Here is a 17,822-nt window from a genome sequence, read left to right on the forward strand (position 1 = left end):
GTCTGAAGGCCAAGATGGGGGGTTCAGGGAAAATTTCTTTTAACACCACATCCTCTGCTAGCATTGGCTGCAGATCCTTGATGATTTTTCGGATTTCTTCTAGGGCAGGATTGTATGTGGCTACTAGAGGTATGCGTGAGGATGTTTGTTTGTCTGTGTATTGCAACAGGTGTTCACGTGGTGTTTGTAGAGCAGAGTTAATTTTCTTATTGATGATCCTAGGTTTGTATCCCTTTTGTTTGAGTGTCTCAGACAGTGTTTTTAGATGCATGTCTCTGTCATCAGTGTTGGAGCAGATGCGGTGGTACCTGGTGGCTTGGCTATGGATGATGCCTTGCTTTGTGTGGGATGGATGGAAGCTGGATTTGTGCAGGTAGTTGGATCGGTCTGTGGGTTTTCTGTATAGGGATGTATGTAGTGTGTCCTTGTTTATTGTGACAGTTGTATCCAAGAAGTTTACACTTTCTGTGGAGAAGTCCATTTTGAGTTTGATAGATGGGTGAAATCTATTAAATGCGTTATGGAACTCTCTGAGGTTTTCTTTTCCGTCCGTCCAGACAATGAAAATATCATCAATGTAGCGATAATATTTGTAGGGTTTGTGAAGTTGTGTTTCCAAGAATCGTTGTTCCAGGTCAGCCATAAATAGATTGGCATATTGTGGTGCCATTCTCGTCCCCATGGCAGTGCCCATGGTTTGCAGATATATATTGTTGTTGAAACTGAAGTAGTTGTGTGTGAGGATGAATTCTATGAGTTTAGTAATGGTTTGAGGACTGTATTTCTGGTTATGAGTATGTTCTGAGAGGAACAGAGAGCAGGCCTCAATTCCATCTACGTGTGGGATGTTGGTGTATAGAGATTCCACATCCATGGTTACAAGTATAGAATTGGCAGGCAAGTTTGTAATTTGACTGAGTTTGTTAAGGAAGTCAGTGGTGTCTTGTATGAAGCTCCTAGTGTTTTTAACAAAGGGTTTTAAAATATTTTCCACTAAGCCTGAAATTGGTTCGGTTAGTGTGTCCATACCTGTTATTATAGGTCTGCCTGGGTTCCCTGGTTTGTGGATTTTCGGAAGCATGTAGAATGTCCCTATGTTGGGATTGGTGGGTATGAACGTTTCCAATCCTTTTTGCTGTTCCTCTGGGACAGATCTGATCAACTTCCTCAGTTTGGCAGTGTATTCCTTGGTGGGGTCTTTGATCAGTTTCTTATAGTATGTGCTGTCTGATAATTGTCTGTTTCCCTCTTCTATATAATCTTGGGTGTTCATAATGACGACTGCTCCTCCCTTGTCCGCTGGTTTGATTGTGATGGTTTGATTATTCCTTAAATCCTTGATTGCATCTCTTTCTATTGGTGAAAGATTAGCTCTGATTTTATTATGGTGCTGCTTTGTGACTAAGGATGCAGTTCTTAGCCGGAAACTTTCAATGTAACTGTCCAATTTGCTGTTGCGTCCTGGTGCTGGAGTGAATTGAGAGTTCTTTTTCTTGATATTGTAATCCGGCGTTGTGGTTGTTTTCTCTTTATTGTGAAAGAACTCTTTTAATCGTAGTCTCCTAAAAAATTCTTCCAGGTCTGAGTACAGTTCAATGTCATCTAATTTTGTACTTGGACAAAATGATAATCCTTTGGAGAGGACAGATATCTCAGGTGTGGACAGTTCGTAATCTGAAATATTTATAATTCCTGAGCTGTTTGTGTTGTAGTCCGGGTTAGTAATGAGACCATCGGCTGTTTCAGGTGCTCTGGGTGCTTTAGTGGTGATCCTGGTCTCTCCCTCCGTATGGCGTTTGCTGACATTTTGGGAAAGCCTGTTAAGTTTGTTGTTTTTCTTCATGAAAAGCTCTCTCTTTTGTTTGGCGTTGAAATATTGCATTTCTTTTTCCACTTTTACAGTCGTGTGTATGTTCATTCCCCGTAGTTTCTGAAGCAGGGATTGTTTTTCATTTTGAATGCTTGTTTTTTTCTTATATAGTAGGTGGATAAGGTGATTCCTAAGTTTCTCACTGGTGCGTTTGCAGAGGTTTTCAGCATATTGTGAGTTATGCGTTGTAGCGACTGGATTTTTGATCCTCAGTCCATTGGGGATGAGCCTTCTTTTCTTACAGTGAGATAAGAAGTATATGTCACTGTTGAGCTTTGTTTCCTTTGTGGTGATTTTGAAGAATTGCTTTGTTAAACGGCTATATGCGGTATCTTCCATAGTACTGTAGTTTGGGGTAGCCGTATTAGTCCAGTGTATAAGAATGCAAAAAACCAGAATGTTGCAGAATCTTGTAATACCTTTTTTATTGGACTAACAGTATTTAAAATAATAGACGAGCTTTCGGGAGTCCTCCCTTTATCAAGTCAAAAGCATTTCTGACCAAGCAAGTGAAAAACACAGTTTAAAACTGACCAGTACATGTTCTGATACAGGGTTAAAACAGGGGTTAAAACAACATGGTAGAGAATTTGCAGACAAAAAACTAAGAGGGTCGTAAATAGTAAATAGTGGCATATACTGCACAGATAAGGCTAGAGGGGGAGCAGGGGTGAGCATGTAGGAGAGAGAGAAGAAGAGAGAAAAAAAAAAAAAAAAAAAAAAAAAAAGCACAGGTTATAGGAAGTTTTGATAGTGTGTTAAGAAGCTCAAATCCACATTAAGTCCTCTGTTTTTACAATCATAAAAATGTATCATTTTGGCTTCAAATGTCTTTCTTTCTTGGGTGTTTTTGAAATGACCTCTCAGTGTTTTGATTTTAAGGTCATGTATGGAGTGACCTGTTTGGGTGAAGTGGTGCCCAACTGGAGTGCAAAGGTTTTCTTCATCATGATGGTTGATGGAGTATCTGTGCAGATTCATCCTTTTATTGAGTTGCTGGCAGGTTTCACCGATGTAACACCCTATAGTACATTTGGTGCATTGAATCATGTATACAACATTTTGTGAAGTGCATGAGTACGATCCTTTAATATTGTATGTCTTGTTGTTGTGGGTGGCTGTGTTGCTGGTACAGATGTGTTGGCAAAGTTTGCATCTGGCTTTGTTGCATGGTTTGCACAGATACTCCATCAACCATCATGATGAAGAAAACCTTTGCACTCCAGTTGGGCACCACTTCACCCAAACAGGTCACTCCATACATGACCTTAAAATCAAAACACTGAGAGGTCATTTCAAAAACACCCAAGAAAGAAAGACATTTGAAGCCAAAATGATACATTTTTATGATTGTAAAAACAGAGGACTTAATGTGGATTTGAGCTTCTTAACACACTATCAAAACTTCCTATAACCTGTGCTTTTTTTTTTTTTTTTTTTTTTTTTTTCTCTCTTCTTCTCTCTCTCCTACATGCTCACCCCTGCTCCCCCTCTAGCCTTATCTGTGCAGTATATGCCACTATTTACTATTTACGACCCTCTTAGTTTTTTGTCTGCAAATTCTCTACCATGTTGTTTTAACCCCTGTTTTAACCCTGTATCAGAACATGTACTGGTCAGTTTTAAACTGTGTTTTTCACTTGCTTGGTCAGAAATGCTTTTGACTTGATAAAGGGAGGACTCCCGAAAGCTCGTCTATTATTTTAAATACTGTTAGTCCAATAAAAAAGGTATTACAAGATTCTGCAACATTCTGGTTTTTTGCATTCTTATACACTGGACTAATACGGCTACCCCAAACTACAGTACTATGGAAGATACCGCATATAGCCGTTTAACAAAGCAATTCTTCAAAATCACCACAAAGGAAACAAAGCTCAACAGTGACATATACTTCTTATCTCACTGTAAGAAAAGAAGGCTCATCCCCAATGGACTGAGGATCAAAAATCCAGTCGCTACAACGCATAACTCACAATATGCTGAAAACCTCTGCAAACGCACCAGTGAGAAACTTAGGAATCACCTTATCCACCTACTATATAAGAAAAAAACAAGCATTCAAAATGAAAAACAATCCCTGCTTCAGAAACTACGGGGAATGAACATACACACGACTGTAAAAGTGGAAAAAGAAATGCAATATTTCAACGCCAAACAAAAGAGAGAGCTTTTCATGAAGAAAAACAACAAACTTAACAGGCTTTCCCAAAATGTCAGCAAACGCCATACGGAGGGAGAGACCAGGATCACCACTAAAGCACCCAGAGCACCTGAAACAGCCGATGGTCTCATTACTAACCCGGACTACAACACAAACAGCTCAGGAATTATAAATATTTCAGATTACGAACTGTCCACACCTGAGATATCTGTCCTCTCCAAAGGATTATCATTTTGTCCAAGTACAAAATTAGATGACATTGAACTGTACTCAGACCTGGAAGAATTTTTTAGGAGACTACGATTAAAAGAGTTCTTTCACAATAAAGAGAAAACAACCACAACGCCGGATTACAATATCAAGAAAAAGAACTCTCAATTCACTCCAGCACCAGGACGCAACAGCAAATTGGACAGTTACATTGAAAGTTTCCGGCTAAGAACTGCATCCTTAGTCACAAAGCAGCACCATAATAAAATCAGAGCTAATCTTTCACCAATAGAAAGAGATGCAATCAAGGATTTAAGGAATAATCAAACCATCACAATCAAACCAGCGGACAAGGGAGGAGCAGTCGTTATTATGAACACCCAAGATTATATAGAAGAGGGAAACAGACAATTATCAGACAGCACATACTATAAGAAACTGATCAAAGACCCCACCAAGGAATACACTGCCAAACTGAGGAAGTTGATCAGATCTGTCCCAGAGGAACAGCAAAAAGGATTGGAAACGTTCATACCCACCAATCCCAACATAGGGACATTCTACATGCTTCCGAAAATCCACAAACCAGGGAACCCAGGCAGACCTATAATAACAGGTATGGACACACTAACCGAACCAATTTCAGGCTTAGTGGAAAATATTTTAAAACCCTTTGTTAAAAACACTAGGAGCTTCATACAAGACACCACTGACTTCCTTAACAAACTCAGTCAAATTACAAACTTGCCTGCCAATTCTATACTTGTAACCATGGATGTGGAATCTCTATACACCAACATCCCACACGTAGATGGAATTGAGGCCTGCTCTCTGTTCCTCTCAGAACATACTCATAACCAGAAATACAGTCCTCAAACCATTACTAAACTCATAGAATTCATCCTCACACACAACTACTTCAGTTTCAACAACAATATATATCTGCAAACCATGGGCACTGCCATGGGGACGAGAATGGCACCACAATATGCCAATCTATTTATGGCTGACCTGGAACAACGATTCTTGGAAACACAACTTCACAAACCCTACAAATATTATCGCTACATTGATGATATTTTCATTGTCTGGACGGACGGAAAAGAAAACCTCAGAGAGTTCCATAACGCATTTAATAGATTTCACCCATCTATCAAACTCAAAATGGACTTCTCCACAGAAAGTGTAAACTTCTTGGATACAACTGTCACAATAAACAAGGACACACTACATACATCCCTATACAGAAAACCCACAGACCGATCCAACTACCTGCACAAATCCAGCTTCCATCCATCCCACACAAAGCAAGGCATCATCCATAGCCAAGCCACCAGGTACCACCGCATCTGCTCCAACACTGATGACAGAGACATGCATCTAAAAACACTGTCTGAGACACTCAAACAAAAGGGATACAAACCTAGGATCATCAATAAGAAAATTAACTCTGCTCTACAAACACCACGTGAACACCTGTTGCAATACACAGACAAACAAACATCCTCACGCATACCTCTAGTAGCCACATACAATCCTGCCCTAGAAGAAATCCGAAAAATCATCAAGGATCTGCAGCCAATGCTAGCAGAGGATGTGGTGTTAAAAGAAATTTTCCCTGAACCCCCCATCTTGGCCTTCAGACAACCAGCTAATCTCAAACAAAAGCTGGTGAGTAGCAAACTACATACTGAAACTACACACACAGATAATGGAAGCAAACCATGCAACAAAGCCAGATGCAAACTTTGCCAACACATCTGTACCAGCAACACAGCCACCCACAACAACAAGACATACAATATTAAAGGATCGTACTCATGCACTTCACAAAATGTTGTATACATGATTCAATGCACCAAATGTACTATAGGGTGTTACATCGGTGAAACCTGCCAGCAACTCAATAAAAGGATGAATCTGCACAGATACTCCATCAACCATCATGATGAAGAAAACCTTTGCACTCCAGTTGGGCACCACTTCACCCAAACAGGTCACTCCATACATGACCTTAAAATCAAAACACTGAGAGGTCATTTCAAAAACACCCAAGAAAGAAAGACATTTGAAGCCAAAATGATACATTTTTATGATTGTAAAAACAGAGGACTTAATGTGGATTTGAGCTTCTTAACACACTATCAAAACTTCCTATAACCTGTGCTTTTTTTTTTTTTTTTTTTTTTTTTTTTCTCTCTTCTTCTCTCTCTCCTACATGCTCACCCCTGCTCCCCCTCTAGCCTTATCTGTGCAGTATATGCCACTATTTACTATTTACGACCCTCTTAGTTTTTTGTCTGCAAATTCTCTACCATGTTGTTTTAACCCCTGTTTTAACCCTGTATCAGAACATGTACTGGTCAGTTTTAAACTGTGTTTTTCACTTGCTTGGTCAGAAATGCTTTTGACTTGATAAAGGGAGGACTCCCGAAAGCTCGTCTATTATTTTAAATACTGTTAGTCCAATAAAAAAGGTATTACAAGATTCTGCAACATTCTGGTTTTTTGCATTCTTATACACTGGACTAATACGGCTACCCCAAACTACATTGTGCAGATTAAAATCCTTATTACATACACCTCCAGGTGCTAAATCATAGGCATGCTTGCACAATGAGTACATTAAGTGCCAAGTGGCTGGAAATGCACATTAAATCCATAAGATGATCTCCGTTTATCTAACCCTTCAACTCTTTTATTAGTCTGTGACAGGTGTATTCTTCTTGTTTGTTAGACATACTATTCCTCTTTGGAATGTGTTGCTGCTTCTAGGAGACCAAGCTAAAGTGTCATCTGAAGGGCCTAGTAAGGACTATCCTGCAAAATGGGAAGTTGAGGAAGAAGCCCTGGACGATGGAGTGCAGCATAACATGTTGTCTTAACTGAGTTAAGAGAATGGCTGGTAATATTATAATACTTCTGTCCCCTGGATGTTACTGTAATAATGTTTTCATCTGCACTGTAGGAGTGGTTTTATGGATGGCAAATTGCTCTCAATTTCCTCTTGTACTTTGCCATGCTAAGCATGTTTAGAAGTGAAACAACAGTCAGAAGACTCTTGTCTGTGTGGAGTTTGGATTATGTGACTGTCAAAGAGTAACTGTGATTATCACTATCTCATCTTCTCAGACAAAAACAAAGCTTTGTCATTACACCAAGTTCCTTTATCATATCTAGTCTACAATAACAGATGGTTTTAAACAGCTTATGTAATCAATGTAAAAACATAGTTGAGTGGCTTACGATGACAGGGCATGACCAAAAAAATCTATTCGAGAATTCTGTGAGTGGAGAGTTAGTGCTAATGCTGTATGCAAACATGTCTGTGACGTAAAATACTGTAGATGCACCAAAAGTCACTTTTATATGTGCATTCCCCTCAACACCTCTAACTTTGCAATTTCATACATTTTCTGGAGACTCGGGGAAGAAGTATTTTTCAAAAAATCATATTCCAGTATGTCTGAAGCGTGTTTATGTGCTTATTTATAACTATGGAAGAAGAACGGCTAGAATGCAGGAGATCCTACAGAGATCCTGCTGGTACCATATTGTTTTATTATTTGAAAGATGTCCACCAACCTATTCTACAATGTTGTACTGAGTATGCTTATTTGCAAATGCACATTGTTCATAAAAGGTTGTGAAATTCAGGTGTAGCACGTAACATAGTGAAGCAACCAGGCTGTAGTAAATCTGTGAAGTTGATTCAACAGGATACCGTGTTGCAATGCACACAAAATGTATGGCTATAAAATTATTATTCTTAGTAGTAGATATTATTGCTTTTTTATTTAGTATTAAAGTGCACCTTCAGCTTCATGTAGTTCTCCATAGTTGGACCCCATTTGATGCAGCTTAATGGGTTACCCCACTGACAGGCAGAGCAGACCCTGGTTTCCAGGGAGGAAGGAACATTGTATAATTTGCTTCACTAATCCCCAAAGCAATTTGGGCTGATTGTCCCTTTAAGTTTTCATCTTGCAACTGTTGCATTTATATTTTATTTGGGAAATCTTGAATCCTGAATAGAGAAAGTTTGTTTTAGGATTCAGGAAAGAATTCTCTAAATGTTTTAAAGGAAGAGCTGGTTCATCTAATAAATCCAGCGGCCTGGGTTCAATAATCTTATCAAGCCCTGCGGCTGAACAGATAGACCAATACATCTGAGTTTATTGTACCATAATATGTTGTGGGTATCGGAATAAACATCCTCTGGTTATCTGAAGCCTGTTAATTAGCAATCATTGACATAACCCATTGCAACTGCCTTCCTGCAATTAAACAACCTCACCAATCCACTGAGCAATTCCATAAACATTTCAACACAATCGTAATGTACAGACATTGCAGTTATATAATGACCAATGCACCAAAATGCTACCAAGATTTTGGTGGTGTGAAACACGCACAGTAGTCATTTCAGTTTCCTGGTCATTGAATTTGGCATACTTAAGTAGCCTCAAAGGTTATATGTTTTAGTCTTTTAAAAACTAACTACAATAAATCAACAAGCTGATGATCTATAGTATGTGTCCTCCCTCTTATAAGGCAATACTAACTCTGATTTCAGAACAAATATATAGATTCATAGCTATGGTTGGCAGAAAAGAACCAGTTGCACTGGTGTTCCCTTTTCGAATCACCTTTTACTTTCTTAGGACTGACGTTTAGTGTAGTAGAGGGTTATGTAAGATTTAGTAATTAAATATTTATAAAATAAATTAGGGAAAAGGCTGTGTACATAAAGTTTGCCTCTCTGTTAACTATATGATTAAAGGCTAATCCCAGTGAATATTGCCTCTAAATAGCACTTTCCTATGGTTAATGAATATCCTGTCATTGACTGTTATCAATCATTGGCCAAAGGCCTCCTCTTTTCCTACCATATAAATCTACTGAATCAACGGGGACAGTTATTCTCCGTCACACCATAGCCAACTCTCCCAGCTGTTAAACATGAAGATAAAGGCTAGCATGTACACAGTGATTCGCTTCTCATTACTGATTATTGGCTTCACTCTGGTCTGCCTTGGAGCTTTCTACATATCTTCGAGCTATGTCTGTAACTGTAAAAGAGAGATCATTGTGGCTTATTCTCTGTTGCCAGTAGGATTTATATTGCTCCTGGTTGGGATTTTCTGGAGCACATATCATGAGGCCAATCACAAAAATCTGTTCCACAATATGATCAGGCGAATCCATAGTCAACAAGAAGCACAAGTCGAGACAGTAGACAGGTATGTTAATTAGTCAAAGATACATTGTGGAAAGTCATTTCATTTGTGAGCACAGAACACAAAAAACACATGCAGGAGGTTCCACGTTAATTAGTCTGGAAGACTTCTTATATTGTTGTATACACATTAATTTGTTAGAGCGTTTTGATCCATAGTTCATGGTATACATACACACGCTGGTTGACAACGGATAACACAAAGTACCCACCCTTCTTTACTTGTGATGAATATTTAAAATTATGTTACATTTACAAATAATTTTGTTCCCTGGTATGTACGTGTGCATGTATTTTATATATATATATATATATATATATATATATATATATATATATATATATATATATATATACATGAATGCTCTGTATGTATAAATTCCACCCAAAGAAAAGACTTTTATTCACAAATGCTTATGTGACTTTACACATTTTACTTTACCTTACTAAAATTTTACCTACTCATTCTATCATTTCAGGCCAGATTTTTATCCGCCATCTTATGACAGTGTAATTCAAGAAATCCAAATGCAGCCTGGAAATGCAGAACCCATAAGTGTGGTTGAAGTGGGACTCAACATCCCCCCGCCGCTATATACAGAGAGTTCTGTGGACATTGTGGATGAAACTTACAACAACCAAGAGCTTCCTCCTTCATATGAAGTTTCTGTGCAACCATCTAACACGGACACAGGATGCATCACAGAAGATGATTCTGGTGTGGTACACGTTAATAATGTAGAAATGAGTGACTAATTGTAGAAGCAGTGCTTTAAAGACTAGTATGTCAGGTATAATTCAGGCTCTCTGCTCGACAAGAGCAGTGCTTTTTTGCACTCTGGTGTGGGAAGGCTACTCCAGATGTTCCAGAGTCTAGTTCGGTGCACAGGGAGTGGTATAATTGAAGGGTAACACAGATTGTCTGTGAATCTGTGATAACCTAAATGGAGAAGCAGATTGTTAACATCATTTAACACACTGAACTGTGGGATTTGCAGATGAGGGAGCAGTTTGTAGAAGCATACCAATATACTTGTTTGTGCCACACTAAGTTTGGGAGAGTAGAATGTAATGTTAGAATGTCATGAATGAAATGGTGTAGGACAGTCCATGTAGACTGGTTATCGTGAATATATTAATACTTTCTGTTAAGAAGCTTCTCAATGCTATTGTTGCTAAATATGTTCCACGTAAATGCAGTGTTGTCTGTGTATAAGCATGTCGACAGATGCAGAGAGCAAAAACGCAGCTTTGCAGGGTACAGCGACATTTAGGTGATCTATTATGAGATAAAGCAGAATCTAGATCAAGAGTGCACACTTTCTGTCCTCGATGGCTTTAAAAAAAGTAGTTTAAGGAGTTTTGAGTTGATGTGCTTGCGTTCATACTGGCAGATCCAAACATTGTGCACTCCTGGCCATTAAAGATGGCCCTGCCAAGAAATGGCCAGGAACAAAGCTCTGAATTTCTGTTGAATGATTGATCTTCCAATGAGAAAACAAAAGGAGAATTTTTAAGATGTGGGATTTTATTGGTGGCTAGGAGTGAATACTGTGAAAATGACTACTTTGTGGTTTTACTGTAGTGCTCATGTGGCACATGTTTTTTTGTTACGACTTAACAGATATGAAAGCTTGCTATCATATCGAGGCATGATAGTATTGCAACATTGTTTGACATAGCATTAAGGCAAATTCGAATAGAACTGAATTCTCTGTTTGTAATGTTCTGGTACAAAAAATGTTCCAATCTTAGTATACTAATACATTATTCAAGTGAGATATAGTTTGAGACTACATTGTATTATCTAAATGTCCTTGTACATTGGTCCATATCTTTTATCTGTATTTACAAAGACAATACAGATATACAGACAGTCTTTATATTAAGGTTTCCTAAAATTCATATGTTTTGTATAATGTGTATACGTGTTTATAAATGGAATAGAATGTTTGTATTGTTACCATTCTAATTATGTAAATATGTTTTTGGTCTTTTATTAAAACATAGTTTATTGAAATGTAATGGTGGTGCCTGAATTTTTTTTTGTTACGTAGATAGCAATCTATTTTTTTTGTACACTTATTTTCGTTACATATACATTATTGATTTTGTTTACTAGTATCAGAAAAAGTAATGTAACAAACTTTGCAAAAGCAACTTCATACAAAGTAAATAACTACAACCTGTGCATAGCACTAAATCCAGACAATATGTAGCAAAAATATTTTTGTGTAAGGACTTTACTGCCCACTGGACCGTGCAGAAGACACAGTGGTGTAATGTAACGTGACTATAGATTCACTGTTTTGTCCACAGACCCAGCAGGTAGATGGAAGGGACGAGCTCTTGGATGGGACACACTGTAATAATCTGAATGTCGGAGAAGCAACTAGGGACAGACATAATGTTGAGGGCACTGTACAGGTTTAGAGTTTGGAAGAAATACATTGCAATGATACAGAACTCAGTACTACTATATGCAGTATGAGGCACTGTTTGGCAACTTGGAGGGATTTGGACCACATTACATCTACAGATGGCTAGTGAATCCAGACAGTACTTTTACTGATAGCTAGGAGAAATTGAGTACATTTACTGAGAGCTGGGAGAAGTGGTGCACCATACCTTTACTAATGGCATGGGGATGTGCAATATAGCATCTTTACTGATCGTTAAGGAGGTGGAGTACAGTACCTTTATGGCTGGGGGATTTATTGAATGACATTATGAGCATCATTGAAGAAGTTGGTTTTCCAGAAACTCTTTAAAAATTTGATAGCCAGGAAAGCATTTTAAAACCATTCTATAGGGTGGATTTAGCATGAGTAAAGCTTTTGTGACTTTCTGTGCTGTCATGAAGACACATCAATTACATTATTTAGAGCCCTCTCATACAGTAGAAGTTTATGTAGCAATACATCAAATGATCACTTTAACTAAGATGTGGTCACAAAACTGGGAAGATAGAATATGCATGTATTGTAAAATAAGGCACGTGCACAGCTGGCATTACTTTTATTAGACACGTTTTCACAAGTTTTAGTGTTGATGCAAAAAAAAGTTGAAGAATGGCCCTTACACCTTGTAACAGTAATAATCTAAATTACATATGCTGTTTTCACAATGATTGTCATAAAAGGTAGCCTTGAACAGCAGAAACCATATTTGATAATATCCCAGGTGAAGTGAACTTGAATTCACGCATGAGTATAGTGTTGTCTTGTGTAAAATCCCACAATGACAACATAAGTTACAGTTTTGATCAAAACAATGTTTAGTTATACACATGATTTAAATGTATTGTAACACTAACATATTTACTGCCATTTATATGATTTATCGTCCACCTCACACTAAAATAGTGTATATTTCCATTTTTTTATTGCACCAGCTAAAGTGACAAACCACTAACACAACAACCACGTCGTTATTGTTCTCCAGAGAACAGGATTGTATAGTTAGTTATGAAACACTTGATGGCAGTGTCAGTGATGATTAGTGCATTATCTTATATAATGTATATTCACCAGATATATTGGTAAATTCCATGGATTTGTATTCTAGTTACATTTGCTCTCTACTAGTATTCTGTTTTCTAGGCACAATCTATTATTATCTGTCGTTCAGAAATAAAGCATGGTCATTTCTGAGTTTTCAACAAACACAAGCTGTTTATTAACTGCTCAAGAACGTAGGACAATATGTTACATTGTGTGATCACAACTAACATTTTTAAATGTGCATCTGTGCACTCATGCAAGTAAAACACTGTGATGCAATCATTAACACTTTGAGGGCCAAAGAGAACCACTTAACATATCCTGTCGCTTGAAAGGTTGAATTTCCAACTCCATTTCGGTTCTGGTTTAAATCATAAGCATTCCTGTTGTTATGGCAATAGATGCATTGTATGATGCTCGAATATCTTGATTTCCATAGCATGACAATAATGATACAGGACAGGCTAGCCTGGGGGTGTGATCCAAAGTCTAGAAACAGCTCAGACGGACCAACTTCTGGAGATGGGCGTCAGTGGGGTCACAGAAACACAAAGCACGCTGTCCAAGCTGCTTTGAAAACAGGCTCAAGCTCTGCAAAGCAAGTGTCTGTTTAAATGAGTGTGTGGGTGTTATAGTATGGTATTGGAGAAAGTGTGTGTATGTGTGTTATTGTTTGTGTTGGTTACACGGGAACCCCTGCCATGATACATACATAAAATATGACAATAAAAAGTACAGTGTTTTGAATTCCCTTCAAGAACATACAGAGAGATAAGTAATATATGCTGTCTGTTGTGTCTTGCAAAATGGCATAAATTAATTAATGTGATGTAAATAGAGATTAGTAGGTAGAAACACAAAACAACAAACATTATCTTGGAGCCATTAGAAAAATATTTACGAAGTGTTACCAAACAAGGAATATCAGATTACTGACAAAGATATTTGCTAGTCTTCCCATAGTGATTGCATTTATATAATCTATGAGGACCAGGTACACAAATTTACCTAATTTATCATTCAAAAAAGAAAAGAAATGAAGCATATACAGCAAATATAAGGCACTGGCTAGTTAATGGAAGATAATCTCTCCTTGACACTCTTGACTTTGGCCCAAGGTGACTTTGTGCATGGGGAGCTCAGGTAATGACAGTGGGTCCTTTCCGACCTGTCCTCTCATGGATCTGAGACAGCTTCAAGGCAATGGCTATGAGAGGACCCAACATAACCTGTGGAGAAAGAAGACATTACAGGTTTTAGACCATTCATAAGATATAATGTTGTGAATTACCTTGAAACATCTTTTATTTTATATGTTCAAAAGGACCTGCTTTATTTGCAGCTTATACTCCCACAATGGATAGATATTGATGGAGTAGAAGAGTTTATGTAATAGGTTATGTAATAGGTTACCAAACCTCAATAAAGTAGAAATCAATTGTCGGTGGTCTTTCATAATGCAGAGTGAAATCAAAGGGCTTAAAGACTCTTCTCCAAACTCACAGACTATAAAGTACACCGAAGGTTTTATCAGGACCATGTGTAATAACAAAATGATTAGCACAGAAATATAGGAAAGCGTAGATACTGTACTTACATATAGTACTTTTCTTAGAGAGATGCTGCAGATGCATAGCTGCAGCCACCCACCTTCTCTGTGGTGCATCCATTCTCACCACACAAGAAAGCTCTCCCATTAAAATCAATATGTAGCAGCCAAAAGTACAACAGCTAACTCTCCAGCTATTTGTAAATTGTATCTGTCATGCATCTCCTGGAGCAATTTAGTTGGCTAAAAAAATCGTAATAGTTCAGTCACAGATGAAGTTGCTATAATCCCTAATAAGTTATTTGTTTGGCAGCATCTGCCACAATTCTAGATTTCGTCCAGCATGCCCATAACTGTGAACAGGTACTCTAACATGGCAATGCAGTAAAAAGAATGAGAAATTGAGGAACTCTTTGAATACTTGTGCGCTTTTTTAAATGTGGTGTTTTGTTTTCTCTTGGAATTCCCATTATAGAACATCAGGAACACGTGAATTGCTCATAGACTCAAGTGGTTTCTCAGCAATTTTTATTGAGCATTATAGAAAAAATGGTCCTAAACCTTTGGTATATTGCAGGAAAGCTGTAATAAACTTTATTGGAAAATCAATTCAGACCTCAGATATAGTTAAAGTCTGCAATAAAACTAGTTACTAGAATACACAGACATCTCTAAACTAAAGGCAAATAGTTAACATTAGATCTCTTAGATCTCTACAATGCACATTTCTGGTATAAAAGATAAACCCATACAGATATGTCTAGATTAAAAAGTACAACACTTTCACCTTGCCTCTGCTCAATATTTACTTTGTACCATAGCAACCTCTTTTTATGTTCTGCAATGGTGAACTGTATTATCTTTAGAAAAAAGGCTATCAATTGGTTTTGTGAGGTTTTTTTTCCAGAGTCACTTTTTATTAAAGTGTTAAAAATGTACAGAAAGCGCTATGACAATTCAGATGTACATGACACAGACAAGAATAAGTAAATAATAATAAAAAAAAAAATCCACTTTGAGGCATAGCGTTTATCAATATGGATTAACGAACATATGTTCAATAAAAAAAATTAGGGCAGACTGGCATATCTGGGTGGGGCAGAGTGCCATATCTGGGGGGCAAAGTAGCATATAGGGGGTTATTAGGCATATCAGGGGGCACAGTGGCATATAGGGAGTATAAGGCATATTTTAAAATTATATTCATACTAAATGATGGTACATAGATAGACAAACAGACAGATATAATTATGTTTTCAAATGTAAACTAAACTAAATAGTGAGAAATTATAGTTGAAAAAAGGCATAGAAAATACACAAAAATAGCCCCGGTCCTGTAACATAAACATAGCCATGGACCTAATAGGGTTAACCATGTGGTTCAGGTAAAAATAGAATTCAAAAACATGGAGATCTCTCTCCTCAGATACCTTAATAGGACTCTCTCTTGTGTATACACTGGAGATTCAGGCTGCACAAAGCAGGAAGAGCCAGACGTTTATATATTGAAAAATACTTAGTTTGGGCCAAACCATGCATCACATAATATAAAAGTTAAAAAAAACAGCAAACACAAAACCCATTTTTTTATCCAACTATTTCCCCAAAGAGCCCAAAGCAAATAGTAAAAGTGAAGGAAACAAAATTATTCACTTTACTTTACACAGAGAGAAGCTATTGCTCAGATTCAGAATGTTCTTAACTAAGGTTTCATGAATACTTTTAAAAACTTCTCCTGCCAGGGAGGAGAAGGCTTTGCAGCTAAAAGGCAGCTAAACTACACTACTACAAAGTGATATGAGCAATCACTTTTTGCAATCACTCAGTACAGGGCTCAGAGTGTCTATGAAGGAGATACATATATGGCCATCTGAATCCACCTCGCCTGCTATATATCACCTACAGACCTGGCACTCTAGAGGTTAATGTCAGCAAAGATCAGCAACTAGTACCTTCTAGCTACAATGATTAGGTACCCATGTGAACCTAGAAATGTTTATTAAGGGCATAAATTTCATTGTGTTTGGTCAGCGGACTTGGCACTTGACTATACTTTTGCATAAACACTATGGTACAAGTGAGGGCCAGGGAAATCCTTTTCCCCCCTCTTGTTCTCTATTTGTTTTTTTGGGGGGATGATTATTAAGAACTCTTAGATTCAAATCTGTGTAAGACTCACATGTCCTCTCATGAAACTCCTGATAAAGTTAGCTAAAAAGAAATTTCCTCCTTAATAGTTTTATTAAACAGTGGATAAGAGAAAAAATAATAAATAAGGAATCAAACAAGTTCAAAGAGAGGGAAACAATGAATTCCCCTTCTTTCCTACCTGTAAACATGGGTCAAATAGTAATCAATTAGAAATGCAGGAGTATAGGCTAAAGTATCTCCCTCACACCCATGCCCTGTTGTAATGATTTAAAAACTATGGGAGGCTTGGATCTTAATATGTCCTTATGCAACAGAATGTTTATGCTTTGAGAATAAAAAACAATTTACAGTCTGGAGATTTTCCAACTATTTTAGATTTTATTCATACTAAATGATGGTATATATATATATATATATATATATATATATATGTATATAAATATGATTTCAATAGTAAACTAAACTAATCAGCGAGAAATGATAGTTGAATAAAACAAAACAAAAATGGCCCTGGTCCATTAAAGTTCCCTAAAAGGGGATAAACATGTGGCTCAGGTTAACATAGAATGCAGGAAGATGGAGGCCTCCATCTAGATTCCTTAATAGGAATCTCTCTTGTGTATAAACAATACATTATCTCTTTAAGATTTACTTTTCTAGAGACAAGTGTTCATTTATTAACCTTTTCGCGTCACAGAGAGGGACAAAACAATAAAATGTGCTGATGGCCAAGTCCAAGGTTCTACCTATAAATAACTCTGGTTATTAAATGACCTAAAAGGTGGTTACCCCTTGACAGTGTTCTTTTGCATGTTTCTCACGTGTTTTCAACACATACCTTCTACATCCAATAACAGCCTTTGTAGTGTGCTATAACCAACGTCTAATAGACATTGTTCACAGTAATGAAAATGCCAACATTTTCAGAAGACCAAGATCAACGATGAACTGTTCATCTAGATACACAAATAACATACAAGATCCTTAGGCTCAGTAAGAACACGTGCAAAAGATCTGATCACCTATTTCATAATTACAGATTTGAAGGTGCTGCTGCCTCGTCATATTATTATAACAACAAAGTATGTTTTCTGCAGAAGGTATACTGTAAAAAAAATAACTAACCAAATACATGA

The 17,822-nt window shown here is 37.4% G+C and overlaps 2 protein-coding genes across 2 annotated transcripts in view; one reads left to right on the forward strand and one right to left on the reverse strand.

The window, feature by feature from the left end:
• The first annotated feature begins 9,206 nt into the window (after positions 1–9,206).
• On the forward strand, positions 9,207–10,239 carry LOC149300618 (transmembrane protein 252-like). The gene is made up of 2 exons (XM_089485113.1): positions 9,207–9,487; positions 9,963–10,239. Exons 1-2 carry the CDS (start codon positions 9,207–9,209, stop codon positions 10,237–10,239), a joined length of 558 nt encoding a protein of 185 aa, XP_089341239.1.
• Positions 10,240–14,125: 3,886 nt separating this feature from the next.
• LOC149300619 (phosphoglucomutase-like protein 5) overlaps positions 14,126–17,822 on the reverse strand; it is a 49,941-nt gene continuing 46,244 nt past the window's right edge. The window contains exon 11 of the mRNA XM_089485090.1: positions 14,126–14,215. Coding sequence (XP_089341216.1) covers positions 14,126–14,215 — 90 coding nt within the window. The remainder of the gene's footprint in view (positions 14,216–17,822) is intronic.

Source organism: Sceloporus occidentalis, unplaced genomic scaffold (genome assembly GCF_023333645.1).
Source record: "Sceloporus occidentalis isolate IW3139 unplaced genomic scaffold, rSceOcc1.0.p SCAF_24, whole genome shotgun sequence".
NCBI lineage: Eukaryota > Metazoa > Chordata > Lepidosauria > Squamata > Phrynosomatidae > Sceloporus > Sceloporus occidentalis.

Coding starts and splice junctions, on each gene's coding strand:
- LOC149300618 (XM_089485113.1), top strand. CDS start 9,207: ATGAAGATAAAGGCTAGCATGTACACAGTGATTCGCTTCTCATTACTG. Junction 9,488..9,962: donor CAAGTCGAGACAGTAGACAG/GTATGTTAATTA, acceptor CTATCATTTCAG/GCCAGATTTTTATCCGCCAT.